General features: G+C 40.8%; 1 protein-coding gene and 1 long non-coding RNA gene across 2 annotated transcripts; one reads left to right on the top strand and one right to left on the bottom strand.

Moving 5' to 3' along the window:
• Window positions 1-260: 260 nt before the first annotated feature.
• Window positions 261-13382, top strand: NDUFV2 (NADH:ubiquinone oxidoreductase core subunit V2). The gene is made up of 8 exons (XM_080579905.1): window positions 261-419; window positions 2216-2281; window positions 5716-5778; window positions 5874-5990; window positions 7633-7801; window positions 9257-9366; window positions 12258-12334; window positions 13215-13382. The coding sequence occupies exons 1-8, from the start codon at window positions 378-380 to the stop codon at window positions 13306-13308; spliced, it is 738 nt and encodes a 245-aa protein (XP_080436031.1). The 5' UTR covers window positions 261-377; the 3' UTR covers window positions 13309-13382.
• LOC308189651 lies at window positions 9373-17658 on the bottom strand. Its single transcript, XR_013946495.1, has 3 exons — window positions 16545-17658; window positions 16084-16441; window positions 9373-11502 (listed from the first exon to the last, which is right to left on the bottom strand). It is a non-coding gene; the product is annotated as an uncharacterized lncRNA (long non-coding RNA).
• Between the last annotated feature and the right edge of the window lie 41 nt (window positions 17659-17699).

Below are 17699 nucleotides of genomic sequence, written 5' to 3'. Positions count from 1 at the left end.
TTTTTTCTTGAAACTTGTTTTCAAATGGATTTTTTTTTATTCACAGTGTTGCGTGCCACAAAAGGTTGCAATTCACAGAGCATTCTCATATAGATGTTGTGGTTCGCTTATTTGACACAGACTTTTCACATCCAAGCAGTCACGAATTCACAATTTACAGCAGAGACAGCCTGGACAGACAACACCCCCCTTTTTCCTTTTATTTCTCCTTTTTTTTTCCCTCTCCCCTCAGGCCTGTGAGGGCCGGCTCCCTCTCCTCAGGCGGGGCGCGCGGCCGCGCGCATGCGCGGGGCGGTCCCGCTGAGGCAGCGCCGAGGGCGAGCGCAGGCCTCAAGGAGAGGGACGGGGGGGGAGGGGGCGCCGGGCCGGCCGCCGCCATGTTCCTCTGCGCTCCCCTGCGGGCCGCGGCCGCACGCTCGGTAAGGGGGCGGCGTGCTGGGGGGCGGCTCTGCGCCACACGGGGCTTTTGGGGAGCGGTGGGGCGGCCTGGCCCGTCCGGGGAGGCTCGGGGGTTGCCCGGGGAAGGGTATCGCCCCCTCACGGGGTCGTCCCCGCCGCCTTGTAGCGGCCGGCGGCTTGTTGTGGGGTCGTGGGGTGCTGTCCCGTGTGAGGGCTGGGGGCAGGCTGCTGGCGCTGGTTTTCGATGCCGAGGCCAGTTGCGCTGACTGAAATCCTCCAGGCCCGGAGGTTAGACTGCCTCGGCCTGGAGCCCGGGGCCGGGTTCTGGAGAGCAGAGCGGTGTCCTTAAAGCAAAGGGTCAGAGCGCTTCCGCTGCAAGCAGGCTGCCCCTTAAAGTCGGGCACCCTTAAAGTTGGACACCCGAGGCTGACAGGGCTGACTCTTCACGGTCATAACTATACATAGGTGTGCTAAACTTGCCTAGGATTTAGTAGGGTTTATGCCATTGTCTGCAGGATTTCTGCTGTACTCCTGTGCCCTGCTTGCGCTTTGAGTCTTTTTCCTGTATTTTGAGTCTTTTGCCTGAATTTTACGTGTTGTCACATTCACCGAGAGGCTGGCATGCCGGTTGCTGTTCGCTTGAGGTGCTTCATGTCAATTTATAGCGGTAAAAAGCTGAGGGCGGCCTGCAGGAGGTGGCAGGCAGGGCAAGGAGTTATTCCTGTGTCCCAGAGGTCATTTGGGCTTCTGATATGGAGCAGCAGGAAAAACCCATTGCTTTCCTGGCTGCTGCTCTCAGGTGAGCCAGAAGCAGGGAGGGAGGAAATACTGCTAGGTAACATCCCTCACACGCCACGCTAAACCCAGTGCTTCTGGGCAGGGCTTTGTCTGGCAGGGAGAGGCTGCAGTTATCAAACAGCAGGTGAAACTGCGTGGTCTGCGGAAGAAGCTGAGCTGTTTAGGCTGCTTTTACAGAAGAGCAGGGCCTGTAGTTGCCTGGTAGCTAGGTTTCGATCCCAGCTCTGACCCCATGCCTCTATTTTTTGCTTGTTTGATGCTGACCCACTTGAGATCCAACAAATTTTATACAGTAACACGAACAGCTACAGAGGGCTGTTTTTTTTTAACCTTTCTCATACTTTAAGAACTCTCAAAATTGGTCTAAAATTCAATATAAAAATAATCTAATATTGATACAAGATGAAATTTGTTACAAAATGTTTGCTTGTGACAAGGTAATATCATAAGATGACTTTAATAACACTGGCCAGAATCTAGCATTCTAGATCTATTTTAGCATGACTGGTCTAGCAAGAGACTAGAAAATAGCTGAAAACAGCTTGCATACAGATCTGTGTTCTCTTGGTATTTCAGGTGCTTCATTTCTTGTTGTTTTGTCATGCTGTTCAGTTAGCTGAAAGCTGAAGGAACACCTAAATGAGAAGAACCTCAGTAGAAATGGTACCCTTGGCAAACTTTGGGAAGCATGTATGATATAAAGTAACACACTGAAGAATTCTTGGTGAAATATTTGATAAGGATTTGTACTCAAGGCATTTTTAAGCTGTGGTAGGACATTACCAGTCTGAAGTTCAATCCTTTAACTCCCCTTAACATACCTTGACCATTTTGGACAGTGTAGCTGCGCTTTCCTAATAGTATGCTAGAGCTCCTTGTATTTTTCTCGACACGATTTAAATTTAGTGATGACAAAAGAATGGTTTACAATTAGAGAAGAAATCAAGCTCATTCTGAAAGCAGTTATACAAATTATAGACTATTAATATATAATTATTATAGACTATTTTGTTTGTAGATAAGACAAATCCGCTACTTGCATAGAACACCAGCATGCAATTCCAGTGGAGGAGCCTTATTTGTGGTAAGTAATTTACCCTACTGGAAAAGGGATGTGTAACAAGAGTTTGGCATGTGATTTTTGAAATCTGCCTGAAGTTTTTGTTGTGCAGGATTTTGCTATAGAAGCCTAGTGGAAACTTTTTTACTAGAGTTGCAATAAAAGTGTCAAAAGGCTTTATTTTGGTATCACTTATTTCTTTATGTAATGAAAACTCCTGTAACGATGGTATTAGCATTTGTGTGTGATTACAGGTGAGATTTTGTTTAAACTTATTTTATTACAAAACAGTTCTTGTTTCCTTTTCTTACTGTAGTGAATTTAACTTGTAATTGAAGCTTGTGACACTTTTTGTGGGCCCAGTTTCTTGGCTTCTTCAATTTGCCACAGAATTAACCATAGGTTGCGGGTCTAGCCCTGTTTGCTAGCAGTTGAAAAATGCAGTTCTGGTTCATGCGCCGTGACGTACAGTAAGTTGAGTAGCAATTCATGATTGAGGCCGTCAGGCATTATTGTAATACCTATAAACGGCAATAGTGATTGCATAAGTAAAAAAGCACTCAATATTTAAACACCTAAAGCAGGTGTGCTGTCTGTCTGTCTACCTGTGAAGAGAACCCGACGCATTTCCGAGACGTGTCTTCTGTCCCATTCTGCTCCACTCAGTGCTTTATCTAGACTTCAGTCCAACAGCTGAATAATTTGGCATTTTCCCACCATTTGGTGGAAATCAGTACTTTACTAGAGAATTGACCATTTTGTTGGAAGCAGGTGCTCAGCATTTTTGGACGGGCTTTTTTTTTTTTTTTTTTGCCTTTTTGCAGCTGCAGCTGTCTCCACAGCTTTCCTGTTGGATGAAGCTAATGGGATTACAGTACATGCTTCGTGTAGCTTTCCAGCAGCCCGAACAGGCACTGGTGATTTATGGAGTGAGAGCTGATACTCAAGGACTACAGGAAACATGAGTGTAGGCTGACGAGTTGGGAAACTTCAAGAGTAGTTTGAGATCGGTGAAGACAGGCAAAAGGTGTCTTTGACACGCTAATGGATGGCAGCGTCAGGTAGATGAAGCTAGATAGCTTTGTAAATTCTCCAGGCATTTTGCAGGAATTATGTTACTGTTTAAATGGTTTGCTGGAGTGAGGAGAATGAAAATAGCAAAAGGGAGCTAGAAAAGAAAAGCTGTGAGCTTTAGTTAGCTTCTTGTGATTTTTAGCTGTTTTATTGAATAGCATCGTTAAGTCCTTTTATTTCCCAACAGAACTTTTGCTAGAAGAGCATAGGAAATTGTTTGTGGGGTGTTTTTTTGTTTGTTTTGATAATGGAGTATTTGTTCTTTTATAAAGTTTTTATTGTTCATACTTGCATGTAGGGTATTTAGGGATATTTTAGAGATGAGATGCTGGAAATAACAGCTGTTCTAGACGCAGAGAGGGGTTTTAATAATGCAATAAAATAAAGTTATTTGCAAAAGAAATTGAGATCAAGTACAAACATAAGTAGCGCAAGTAACAGTGGAAGGCAAAATAGCAGCCTGAAATAAAACAGGCATGCAGATTTGAGAAGGAAAAGTTAAGTTATGGAAATACTTACCATGAATCATGGATTATCAGTGCAGCTATGACCTACAGCAGATCTGTAAGGGAAAGAAATTAAAACTTGCAGGGTATTTCCAATCACTTCTTTTTTCCTTCAGCAGCCTCTTTTTAAGAACTTTCATTGATTTTGGTAGAAAACCCTCTCCAACAATACATACGATGAGTGAAATCCTTTCTTTGGAAGGGTCAGTCTAAAATAGAGGCAACTCTGTTCGTGAAAGCTGTTTTATGTTCTAGACAGTACAAACAACACATTCATACTTGCTAAAAGATCAGGGTGTTCAGAGCAAATCAGTTACCATTCTGTAATTCCTGTTATTACAGGGAAAGTCATCCTTGGTGGAGAAGTACGTATTGATTGTAGAGGTGGAGAAGTAGGTATTGATCGTAGGTTTTTTTTAGGCTTGGAACTGGGAAAGGGATATTCCTGCCCTCAAACTGACAGTGGTAGTAGTACTGGCTGTTCCAGCGTATAGATGGGATAAGCAAAGGGAATCTCTCAGTAGGACACCAGCTGTAATTACGAGTTGTGTTTGACCTTTCGGTATTTCTGTGTTAAAATTTCAAAACCCAGGAAGAGCCGTGAATCATACACATTTTAAGCTGTGCACTGACAACAGTCTTTCACAACGTTAGTGACTTGCCATGTTAGATCTTTCATGAAATCCTTCACTACTTTGTAAGAAGGTGGCACAGAATGGCTTGGGTTGGAAGGGACCTTAAAAATCACCTGGTTCCAGCCTCCCTGCTGTGGGCAGGGACACCTCCCACCAGACCAGGGTGCTCAAAGCCTCATCCAGCCTGGCCTTAAAAGGTAGCGTGGAAACTGTAAAATCATCCTAGGTTGTTTGAGAGGATGATTAAAGTGAAAGTCAGCGGAGTAGGTTTCTTCCTCCTAAATATGCTTCCTTAAAAGCTTTAATTATTGGTTGTGGATGACTTTTAGCTCCCTTGAGTATAGCTTGAATTTTTCTGCACTCTTTCGATTTAATTTGAAACGTTCTCAGTTTGAAAATAGCAAAAAGCTTGGACTCAAACTCAGCTCTGAGTATGTCATAATGAGCTACTTTGAGATAACTGAAGGTTTTGCACAGCAGTCTTTTCCAAGGAATAAGGGCTTTTATCAGATCTAAAATTTTATTACAGTAAAAATCACTTTCTTCAAGACTTCCAAATTTGTATTTTCTGAAAATAAAAATTAGAACTAATTTCAATGTGATGTTTTCCAAGAAGACCACGTTAGAAATGTTATGATAAAATACCTTATTTTGGAAATAGGAATTTGGAAATTCTGCTTAGTCTGTGCTGATTCAGAATTGTATGTGAAATGTTTTAAAACTTATGAAATGTAAAAATTGGTTAATAATGTATGTTTGAACGTGCAAATATTTATATAGAAAGCTTCTTGATAAGTTTTAAAGTTTTTACGGTTAAGGTCTCATGGCAAAACAAAAAATGGGCTATTGTTTTAGTCTTTTGTTGTTTGTTAAGGTATTAACTGGAGGACTCTTCATCTGCTTGTGATGAGTTTGACCATAATTGCCAAATTGTATCAACTGTTACAAATGTCTATTTTGTAAATAATACCAAATTCTTGAAGAAATAACTACTTGAATAGGAAATAACAGGAATAAGTTGGCATTTTTTAAGAGTGATGAAATAATTATCAACATTTTTATTACTTTCTCAGAGATGGTTAGTCATTCATGATTGAGTACTATGAAATTTTTATCTGGAATATATCAAATCAATTTTATTCAAGTAACTCAACTGTAACTATCTAATAAAATATTTTACAACAGTAAATCTGTCATGAATAATCCCCTGACAACCCTATTATTTCTTTTACTTTTCTTGAAGCACAGAGACAGTCCCGAAAATAATCCAGATACTCCCTTTGAGTTCACACCTGAAAACAAAAAGGTATGCAGACAAAAAAACCAAAACCACACCATAAACATGCAGACTTTGTCTTTAGCTCAGTACTGATTTCTTTTTCCTCTTTTTCCTTTAAAAAGCGAATAGAAGCAATCATAAACAATTACCCAGAGGGACACAAGTCTGCAGCTGTCATGGCAATACTAGATCTGGCTCAGAGACAGCATGGATGGTTGCCCATATCAGCTATGAACAAGGTATTTAGTGCTAAATTATTTTGCAAGCGTAATTTTTTAAAACTCTAACTCTTAATAGTACAATATTAGCATTTTTACCAAAGCGTACTAATGCAGGAATTTACATGTGGCACAGAACTGTGAGTATTCACTATGAGACTACATTTAAAAAAAAAAGGGGGGGGGGGGAACTAATGCAGGAAACTTGCCTCTGTGTAATGTTAACTCACTGCTAGCAACTACAGACTGAACAAAGCAAAGATGAACGTGGGCCTTAGCTAGACAGGCTCTTCCCAGAATCATCCTGGAAGTAGGAGTAAACTTGAAACACTTTGTTCGCTGCTTAATTTGGGGGAGAGAAAAAAGATGATGATGTTTTTCTCTTCTCCTGTACATCAGTGGCACTACGCACATGGCCAGGATCGTACTTAATCTCCGGGCCTGTAAAGATTTCCACAAGGCATGTGGCGGTGTAGTGGGTATAATGAGTATTTCTAACGCCTCATAGCAAGTGTCCTTAAGACTGGTTTCTTATCAAGTTACTTATTAAAATGTTTCAAAATAAGCAAGCAGCTACACTGCTCCAAAGTGATAGGTTGCATGACAGAAATCAAATACCAAGAAATTTGCACCTCAGTTTTTCTATTCATACAAATTAATCTCACATTTTGTCTTGCAAGCTGGCGTATCAGTTTTAAAGTGAAGAGTCTCAAGTTCAATCAAGATAAACTAAAAGAGGATTGTGAGGATTACAGAAGTTACTGAGTATGAGTAAAGTGCATGCTTAGGAACACTGGCAGACATTATTTGCTGTTTCCTATGATGTAGGACAAAGCCTCAAATCTCAGTTAACACCAAATGGGAAAAGTCTTCTTATGTTTGTTTTCTTTGAAAGTGATACGTTTTAAATGACCTTAAGGTTTTTAAGCAAGCAAATATCTCCTGTGGCTTGCTATTTGCCTGCTATAGGTACTGGAATAGAGAACAGCCACGCTTTTGGAAGCTGTCAGTTCTCAACCTCTGAGCAGTGTGTCAGGGTTCCAGGTTAGTGAGGTCAGGGATACTTCCACCAGAACTGACTGCACGGAGATTGGCGTCCCAGCTAATAAATACAGCGATGCACAATCTGCAGGTGTAGCAGTGGTGGTTTTAGGGCCAGCCCTGGTATGTTACAGGACCCGAGAAAGCCTGCTGTAACCGAATGAGGTGAGCGTAGCACCAGCCTGGATTGCTCCCTTTGCCAGAAGGCTGAAGTGGGTTAGCGTGGGCGGATTCGTACAAGTTTGTTCATTCATGCAGCAAGAGTGCAAGCATAGTATGAGCTGGAGCTAATAATGAAAGCTGGAACCCAGCTGACTTCTTGAAACTAGCTTGCGTATGATGCTGGAGGAGGATTGACTGCAGCTCCTCACTGTGCTAATTCTTGGCTTAGTGGAGTTTGTGCTCAAACAAGGTCAACTCCAGTCAGAGTAACTCGGGTGTTTTTTCTCAGCACTTCAGTAGTTACACTTTGAAATCCATCCCCTTCTTTCTATTTATCCGGAGTACCTAAGCCTCATACTGCAGATACAGGACAGGTGACTTGATTGAGATGATTTCTGAAATGTCTTTACTGGTACCCTGTGAGAATTCAATATAGTATCTTCTTTTCCCCTTATTATAGGTTGCTGAAGTTTTAGAAATGCCTCCCATGAGAGTGTATGAAGTAGCAACCTTCTATACCATGTATAATCGTAAGCCTGTTGGGAAATACCATATCCAGGTCTGCACTACAACGCCTTGCATGCTGCGAGACTCTGATAGCATTTTAGAAGCCATTAAGAAGAAACTTGGTATGATACAAATTTGTAATACACTTTTTTTTTTTCTCCCTGGTTTAATGATGGATTATTTTCTAACAGAAGTAAAATTCGTTATGTGATGGAGACAGTGCAGAAATACCTCTCGTTTAGAGTGAGGTCAGTGTAGAACTTTGAAAATAAGGGATACCAAGTCCAAATATTTCAGTACGGTAGAACAAAAGTCAGGAGTGTCATTTAGTGGTCTTAAAGTGATTTTACAGGCAATTTGCCAGGAAATGAATTATTCTAATACAACTCTTGGATTGAGAATTAAGCGCTATTCCATATATAGGAGGGGACTCTGAATGTCACGCCACTTTTTTTATATGTAAAATAAGATTTTAAAGGTATACACTATATGAAATTATTAGTGAGGCTTTTTCTATTTAAATAAGGTGATTTATAAATTTCTCATGGGAAAAGTCAGCTGAGAGTTCTACATCATATGAGATGTAAGGAGAACTCACCACTTTTGTGTACTGTTTCTCTACTTTTCTCCTTGTTGTGTTATGAGGAGAAGAGAGGGTAAGGTCAACAACTAACTTTTCCCACTCCATGCAGTCACGTTATGCTGACCTTTCAGAAAAACCACTGTGATAAGAGCTACAGACCAGTTGTTTATAATCTTGCTTCCCTCATGTTCCATTGTCCGGAAAAGGCATTTTTAGATTAAACTTGTCCTGGTTTTGTTGCTGCAAAGATGGCTTGATTTTAATTGAAACTTAGTTTGCGAAGTCAAAAGAAAAGCAACTGTTTCCTGTAATTAAGGGTGTTTGTGTAGATCATACTGAGACACAGGCTTTACTTCAACTTTTACTGGCTTTTGCCCCTAATAACTATGGAGGAAAATTGTAGTTTGGCGTTCTTCCTTCCAATGAATATTCTGGCAAGCTAAGACTCTGAGATGTTATTTTTGCTAACCTGCCCTCTGGGGGAGGTCTGTATCTTTTTTGGTTTTATCACTAGAGCAGTAACACGTCATGGAAGCTAAGCATGTGTATGGAGTTGTTCAGGAAATAAGCTCTTGTGTAGAAACTTGGAAGCTGTTTGCAAATTTGGACCACCGTTAATACTTGGCTCTTGGTTAATTTGGGGATTCAGTACTTAATACTGATTATTAACGCATTTAATATCAACGTAGGAGAGCTGTATTTTCCAGATTTTTCTATTACGTTATACCGATTCCTAAAAATATTCTCAAGTAGAGTTTTTCTGAGAATTGTCATTTTGTGGTTATTTTTCAGCAAATCAAAAGTGTAAATCAGGTCTTCAAAATGTATCCAAAGACTAACTTCACAGTCTTAGACTCATTTAAGAGGATTTAACTGTACAAATGTTTTTATGGCCAAAATACAAGTAATGAGGAAATTATGGAGTAATTACAATATTCTTTATTAATCTTGATCCATAGCCATTGCTGAACCTAATATTCTTTATTTTTTTTAGGTATAAAAGTTGGGGAAACAACACCTGATAAACTCTTCACATTGATTGAAGTGGAATGTCTAGGTGCTTGTGTAAATGCACCGATGGTACAAATAAATGACAACTATTATGTAAGTATTACTTTTTAAGAAACTAGATTTCTACCTGTATCTTCATTCCTTCTGATTCTGAATTTTTGGTTGGTTATTCAAATCGCAGTTGGCAGGGATAACTTAGAACATATTTTACTTTCTCAGCCTCTTCCTGAAACACTTCATCTGTGCGATAATGTATCGATGTCCTGGTCTCTATAAGAACACACATTGTAAATGCTCTCGTTGTTCATATGGAGATGATGAGATCATGGATAGAGATTTCTCGTGGAAGTGGTGTTTTGGCATATCCATCCAGTAGAATGAGCAGTTTCACAGGTGGCTTTCGGATTGAGAAAGAACGCGTTTTTCCTTTGGGTTTTTTTTTTAAACTCTGCATCATCGCCTCTTTGCGGTTACAGTAGTTCCCAGTTTCTTCTTTTCTCATTTAATGAGCAAGTTAAGATGATGCATCACCTGCTAAAAGTCAGCTTGCTTTAATTACCAGGTTTTGCCTTTCCATACAGTAGCACTAAACCACCTCCCCTAAATAAGTGCATTCAGTAGGTGTTCTGCTTTGGGCTTTGTTTCAGAGGTGTGCTTTGACATTTGAAGTAATGCAGACAGTTTATAATCTGGAAGCACAAACAGCCTGGTTTTGTCATTTAGTAGCACATAATGGAAAAGAAGAAGAAAATGTACAGCATGGGTTGTATAGACACTGTGGAGAAAGTCCAAAAAGCATCAGACCATGATGGTATAGAGTAAAATGTTATTTCTGTTGTGTTCCCCCCACCAAAGAAACACTTTTAATCAGTTACATTTTTAAAGGGTTTGCAAGAATGGTAATTTAACAGAAGTCCAAAATGCCATTAAGTGGGATGTGGAGAGATAAGATTACAAAACACTAAGTGATGATTAAAGCTCATAAACCATGATGCTTGAAAACATCCAATTGCTACTGATAGTCACTTGGGCTATCAGTTGCTATTTTATTTTCTTTAGTATCTTGAAGCATGAAGCTCATTGGTAGTATATATTTTAGTACAGATTTAACGTGTTACCAGTGTACCTAATTATACTGAATGTTAATCCGTGTCTAACGGATGGTATGGTGTCTACTTTTTTGCCAGATTGTCAGATTTTTGGTACTTCGTTTCCTTAAGCAGGAGCACATTGTTTTTGCACCCAGTGTGCCCTTTTTCCCATTTAGGGGCTACTTGGTTCTGGTGAGTGCTAATGGAAAGGCTGAACAGAGTTTATTTACATAGTTCCTCTGAATCTCTCTTTGGGAGTGCCACAAGGGAAGTTTCAGTCCTCTTCACAATATCGATCTGTTATCTATATAAAAAATTTTACAAGCCAGTAATTTTTGACTTTCTGGCTTAAAAATAGAAATAACTGAAATCCTGCAACTTTATTTAGGAAGTCTGTTCCTAATACTCATTAGCTGGAAGTGAATGATTTTGCTGAAGAATGCTGAGTCCTTGGCTCAAGGCTTAATTCTTGTGTACTCCAGGTTTGATCTATGATGAAGAGTGATGGAAAGCACATCCAGAATTTTCCTTTCTTTCTCTGCATTTGTGAGGAATGAAGCAATGGCCACGCCTTGTTCTGGGTGCCTGTTTGAACCCAGTGCTAGGCTCTTTTCCTTTGCTAGAATTTGTTCTTGTACTATAATCAAAAATGTGTTAGCTGTAGCTTAAAGACTGATTTTTTTTTTCTTTTTAAAATCATAATTGTCAAGGGGATTAGTGCCTTGTCTTTTGCGCTTCATGTTTTATGTAAATACAGCATCTTAGTACTGTATGAGAGTCAGAAGTTGTATCTGAAGTTGTAAAAGTTGGTGTTACCCACTGTCGCATTCTGGTTATTGAGTTTTGTCCATAGCCATGATTGTGACTGAGAACATGGAAATACTCTTTTAAAAAAAAAAAAGAGAATTCTGGTTTGAAAATCGAGTTTGTGTCAATGCAGTCACTTCCTTTTTTTGGCTTCTCTTTTTTCAGCATAGAACTGGAATCAGAGGCATGACAGTATATTTGGAAAACCCATAACTATGAATTAGTTTTAAGTTAGTGCAGCTATTAACTTAAAATATACAGTACTGCTAGAGTAATGCTGTCTTAACTTGCTTGATGAGTTCTGAAAGTTTCCCGAGGGAAATACTGCAGCCTATGGAAGAGAGGAAACTTAAGAATGGTATCAAGAGGCAAAACATTTGGCATAGTAAGGAAAAGGGAACAAGATAATACAGAATTCATGTATTTTTCATTTCATTGTGCTGATGCATTTTTTTGATAGTGGCCTGCCTATAAATCTGGAATTTCAATCACCTAGGTACTCTGTAAGCTTTTAAAACCACATTAAAACAGTCAGTTGGAAGGTATGGTCTAGCTTAACGCTATTTTTGAACTTTCAGACTTCTGAATTATGGCTCTCTTGGATGTCATCAGACCAAAGTATTCATTCATTGAATAAGTCCAGCCTTTAAATAACATCTAAAACGTATTTTAAAACTATTTTGTGATGCTATCACAATCTGATTTACTTATTATTTTTTAAGATTTGTTCTCCTGTACTGTACCCACTTTTCTGTCTCAGCTGACACTATTCTGTAGTCTGTGCAACAGCATACATATAGTGGGAAGGGAAAGATTCAGCTCACTAATGCACTAAGGAATTTGAAGCCACAAACCCACGTGATTGACCAGAGTGAACGTTGTTAGCTTTAACATCGTTTCTGCAACTGTATGTAAATTAGAAATGTTAGTAATAAAATTACATTAGGCTTTTTAAATTTCCGTATTCTTTAAAACAGTACATGTATGTTAATCACAGGATCAAAATTACATGTGCTAAGATCCCAGTTTAGGCAGCAGCTCATCTGATGATTGTAATTTGCACAATTGCTGACTTTTTTTTTTTAGGAGGATTTGACACCCAAAGATATCGAAGATATAATTGATGAGCTAAAGGCTGGCAAAGTTCCCAAACCTGGCCCAAGGTATGCTGTATTTGCATGATAATGTCCAACTACTCGAAGGCTTCTCCTTTCGAGAAAGGAAATTAAATTCCTGTTACAACTCTAGGAGTTCACAACATGCAGCTAAACAGTGTTAATTTGCTGAACAGCATGGTATGTATTCAGTGCCTTTCTATTTATTCAAAGCCAGAAAGAACCAAGTAGAGAAATTTCATCTTCCTGATGACTGACTACAGGACTGTGAAATGGGAAAACATAATTCTCATTTGGCTCAGTATCTACCAGGTGAATGATATCACCTGTTTTTTACATGTTGATTTCATGTAAATCAACAAGTACCTGTTTTGGGGGGGATTTCTGTCAAAAAAAAAAAGATCAGAAGTTTGTGAAACGCTTATTTCTGAACTTTTCTCACCTGTTATTTCCCATTGTTCTTTGTTAGTCCAAATACACCAATGGGCGTGTGAATGGTGTAATTAATTAGTAGCATTTGACGAGAGTATGTTATCTATTCCTATTTTTTTCAGAATAAGAGAACAATGTTAAAAGCTAGAGTTTCTGAGTGCAGCGATACATCTCTAACAAAAACATGACTGATGCAATTGGAATATTGCCTTTAGTATTGGTGGTATCAACATCACTTTTGTTTGTTCTACCTTCAAATAAATGAATAAAAAACCCTAGCGGTTATATCTTGCATTTGAGTTACGAAGCTGTTTGTTGTTACTTGAATTTGAAAGCCTTTTAATTAAAGGGTAGCATCCCACATTTCTGAAGGATGAATAAATGAATGAAAAAAGCGGCTTCAGCCTTGAGGCAGTTTTGTTAAGGTCTTCTATCCAGTGATTAGACATCGGTTATAACAGTACCAGCAACAAATAAATCTGCTGTCGTTTTTCAGGAGTGGACGTTTTTCTTGTGAGCCAGCTGGTGGCCTTACATCTCTGACAGAACCACCGAAAGGACCGGGTTTTGGAGTTCGAGCTGACCTCTAAGGATGCCTCTAAAGATCTTTGTAATATATGCTAAACTGTCTGAAAATAATAAAGTAACTTTAATCTCAGTAAAACGATTTACGTTTTAATACTTTAAAATGAAGGAAAGCAATAGGAATTAGTGTTTAGCTTGCTTACTGTCGTCTAAACTACAGTAAAGCCTAATCATGATTCAGATTATAAAAAAAGTGGACAAAAGTGATTCTGTAGACTGTAAAGTGTCTGAGTCTATTTATGATCATTGGTAGATAAACAGATGCAATTTTAATCTATCACTGAAAATTCTTTTAGCTATTTCTGACTACAGGTTCTTTAAAGAGGCAACAAAACTAACTAAATTTCAAATTTGGCAAATGCCCAAGGAACAAAGCGAAAGCAGATTCTCAAAACTTTACTGCACGTTACTTTTAACTGCAATTTAAACAAAACAAACCAAAAGCAGGAAAGGCCCTCATGTTCTTTAGAAATCTGGTGATTCTTCTCGTGTCTGACTCTTCCTATTATCATTCAGGAAGAGCGTGAAAACTGTCTTTTTGCCATGTTACAGAAAAAAACAAGTAGTAGTAATACTCTACTAAAAGAATGAGCAACAAGAAACCACTTCCTCTAACTTCCTCTACAAATTTATTTAACACAGCCAAAGTATGCAGTTGGGGGGGGAGGGGAGCTAGAGTATACTGGAACAGTTTAATACATGGCTAAGCGTAATATGTGAAACCAGCTATGATTCACAGACCCTTCTTCGATATTAATTCTGTGTATCAGCTAATTCTAAGAAAATCTAAAAGTGTGAAATTGAGGTATTTGTCCTTTAACAAAAAAAATAATAGTGACTGCTTATTGACAGTTGGCACATGTGCTTGTAAATCTGGAAGATGCATTTTTATAATATAAAAATATTACAAATAATATTCGAAGTTGCTTTAAAATGTTAGGAAAGAATGTGTCAGTCACTGGGACCATATAAAAATCATGAGAATTGTCGTCTTCTTCTAAAATATGTTGTGGAACTACATACTTATTACAGATGTGATAGATGGAGTTTATTTGCATTATTTATACTGCGTTCTTTATTCAATTTGTTTTGTTTTGACATTCTGATTAACAGTACTTCCCTAAGCTGTTCTCTCTTTCCTGAGTTAAATTTTATGTCTACAGCTTTCCCTGCATAATCATAATCTCATGTAGCCTGTTCATGCCCTACCTTTGTTTCATAGGCGCTGTGATGTAGTTACACCAGTAGTAACGCGTGTATTACTTGTGTGCAAGACTTGACATCCCCACTACATTACTAAGCTTATGAAATACTGAAATTGCATACAAATGGAAAAGTAAATTTGATAAATACAAATAAAAGTCGTAAGTGCTCACTCAGTAAGCATTGAAAATCTTGCATGCAACTGATACAGGACGCTGTATCTGAGAAACCAGTACATGGGCTGAAGATTCTTTAAGTTGCTGAATGCACTTCTAAAACATTACTGGAGTGTTTGTAATGGTTCCACTCCTGTAGCAGGCCAGGCATCCTTCCAGTACTTCCACAGTAACATAAAATAAGGAAAAGCTTGATGCAAAGAGACAATTTTTATGTACCAGTCTGTACCTAAACTCCTTGCTCAACGATAATAAAGCGGTATTTCAGTTCAAGTAAGGTTACCTTATGGTAGGCCTACTGTGAAAGCAGGCAAGTGTTTTTAAAGAACACACTGAAGAGAACTGCAAAGTTTTTACGTGGTATGGAGCTATCCTGTGCTAACAATTACTATTCATGTTTTCACTTGCAGCTGTGAAACTGGTAGAATGCACAATTGGATTGAAGGGAAAGGTAGTTTTAGCCCTGCTTAGTTTCCTACCTAGGGTGTTTGGAACTTTTCTTTAAAAAAGTATCTAAAAACAAAGCTCTGGAATGCCTGACTCCTCCCATTCATAAAGGGGGACAGGGCCATTTGTTTGCCTCGTTCCAGTAGTCTCCCTCCCCAGTTTGCTGTCTTACAAGAAAATGTTTTGATGTCCATCTCGTGGACATCAACATTGTCCAAGTGGTGGTGGTTTTTTCCTTTGGTAAAGATGGAATAAAGTTAGGAGTAAGAGGAAACTCCACTAGATGCCCAATGATGCATTTGATGTTGGAAAGGATTTCCATGTCCTCTGGGAACTGCTAGAAAAACGTTATCTGGAACAGCTCTGTCAAAAAGGAAGCAGCACAGACATTCAGTTCTGTCCGTACGGTGCATGCAGTGGGCCCACTGACCGACCTGATGGCTGCCTTCCCGAGGCTTGCATGCATGCTTTCGCCAGTGTCACATTTTGCAACTTCTTGGAATGAAGTCCCTATCTTTAGATTTTTTTTCCTGCAGTTTGAGATTTTCAGTCACTCAGTTACTAGATTAAGTTCAGCAGTGACAGAGCTGAACCAGCTGCCGTGCATGCTTATCTCACTAAGACCAGTGTAGCTCACACAGCTGATGGCACGAGATGCTTCACTAGCAAAGGCAGATCAAGGCAAGTACTACGTAAGTCAGCACAAAACAGCTACAAGGGAACTTTGCAGCCGTGCTGTGTAAAAACGGAGGGACTCGTGAAGACAAGGGGAAGATGCTAACGTAGGGGTAGCAGTCAAGTGTTGCTTTTTAGGAGCCCGAACTGGAGTTCTCCCAAGAGGCTTAAGGAACTGAATTTTCTTTAGTTACTGATGTTATTATCAAATCTTAGCATCTGCTGCAGAAGATATAAATTGTTTCCTTGTTATCTCAGCTGCTGTTTGTGAACACCTACCAATGTAGACAGAGATCCTGGAACTGCATGCTGCTTGCGCTGATGTACAAGGATGGGAACGCAGCATTACAGCACCGCACTGCACCTGCAGCCCGTCATGGTTAGAGGGTGAATCATCAGCATCTGCCCTGTTGAGCACTGTGAGAAGAACAAATACTCTGCCTTGGGAAATACTTCTCTCCCTACTCATGCAGGCGGTCCCTAGCCTGCCTCCTCTTCAACCTGCTCGCTACCTCAAGAGATGACCTCTGGAATCGACTGGACATAAAGGAAGGTGACGTGAACGCGGCTCCCTTCATCATGCGGTCACTGGTGTCTGCGCACCTGCTCCTGGGCAGCTGACAGCACGCAAGGTATGCTGATCGAGTCAAATGAGAATGACAGCAGTTGCTTTGCAGAACAAATGATCTGTACCGTGATTTCTGCAAAAAAACTTTTGAAAGCAAATTAGACGCATTTACCTAAACCACACGATGCGCAGCATGCGAATATTCAAGATGTGTGATGCCAATCTCTACTTGTGGTGGACCTTGTCCACTCAAGAGCTACTCCTCATCAAAATAAGGTATTATCTGTAGCATATGGAACGGAAAAGAGGTTAGCACCCATTTTTTATCTGCCTTATTTATTCCAGCATGTCTGACCATTAAAGATGGTGGGCGTGAGGAATAGTACATGCCTTTGTTTCTATAAAGGGGAACACCACAGCACTTTCAATTCTTTTTTTAGACATAGAAACATTTTTTTCTTGCTAACGCCACAGACTGATTATTCAAGCAAGGTTTGTATATTAAGTCATCCACCAAAACAAATAATTGTCAGAATATTTCTGTTTGAACCGAAGCAGATGTTTCATTTTCCCAATATCCTTTAATTGGGAAGAATTCACATTTCCGACTTGGTAAACGCTGAGGAATTGTTGCTTTATTCGCAGTAACAGGTGAAAGCAGGGCAGTAGGAGCCCCATCGGATGCAGGGCTTTGTTCAGGTGCCCCCTCAGGGCTCAGACCCGCAGCCCACCCCCAGGAGCAGCCTGGGGGTGCCGCCCGAAGCCCCCCGAGCCCAGAACCACACACACACACGCCGTTAAAGCCACGCTGTGTATTTTAATGAGCAGATGCCAGCCCCTTTTTAACGGGGAGCGCTGAGGGGCGCCCTGTGTTTAACAGGGCCGACGCCGCCTTGGCTCCGCAGCCCCTCCGTGTGCCGCCGGCCTCAGCCTGGCCCTCAGCGCCCCCCCCCCCCCTTTCCCTCAGGGCCGGCCCGCGTCCCGCCGCGCATGCGCAGCGCCGGCCGTTAAAACTCACTGCGCCATCACCGCCGGAACCCCCCCCCGGGGAGGGGGCGGGGGCGGCGGGAGGAGGGGGCCGCGCCCGCCGGGAACCGGGCCGGGGGGGGGGGGGGGGAGGGAGCGGAGCCGGGGGTCATCCCGCAGCCTGCCGCCCCGTGCCGCCGCCGCCGCTTCCAGAAAGTTCGAGCGGGGCCGGGAGGGAGCGTGCGCGCTGCTCGCCCCTTCCCCTCCCCGCCTCCCTCCTCTCCCGGCGGCGGCGGCGGCGGCGGGGCGCGGCCAATGGCAGCGCGGCGGAGCCCGGCTGGGGAGGGGAGGGGAGGGGAGG

This window comes from Anser brachyrhynchus, assembly GCF_964034855.1.
Source record: "Anser brachyrhynchus genome assembly, chromosome: 2".
Classification (NCBI taxonomy): domain Eukaryota; kingdom Metazoa; phylum Chordata; class Aves; order Anseriformes; family Anatidae; genus Anser; species Anser brachyrhynchus.
Note: the sequence above shows the minus strand (reverse complement) of the source record. Positions and strands in the feature narration are given on the sequence as shown.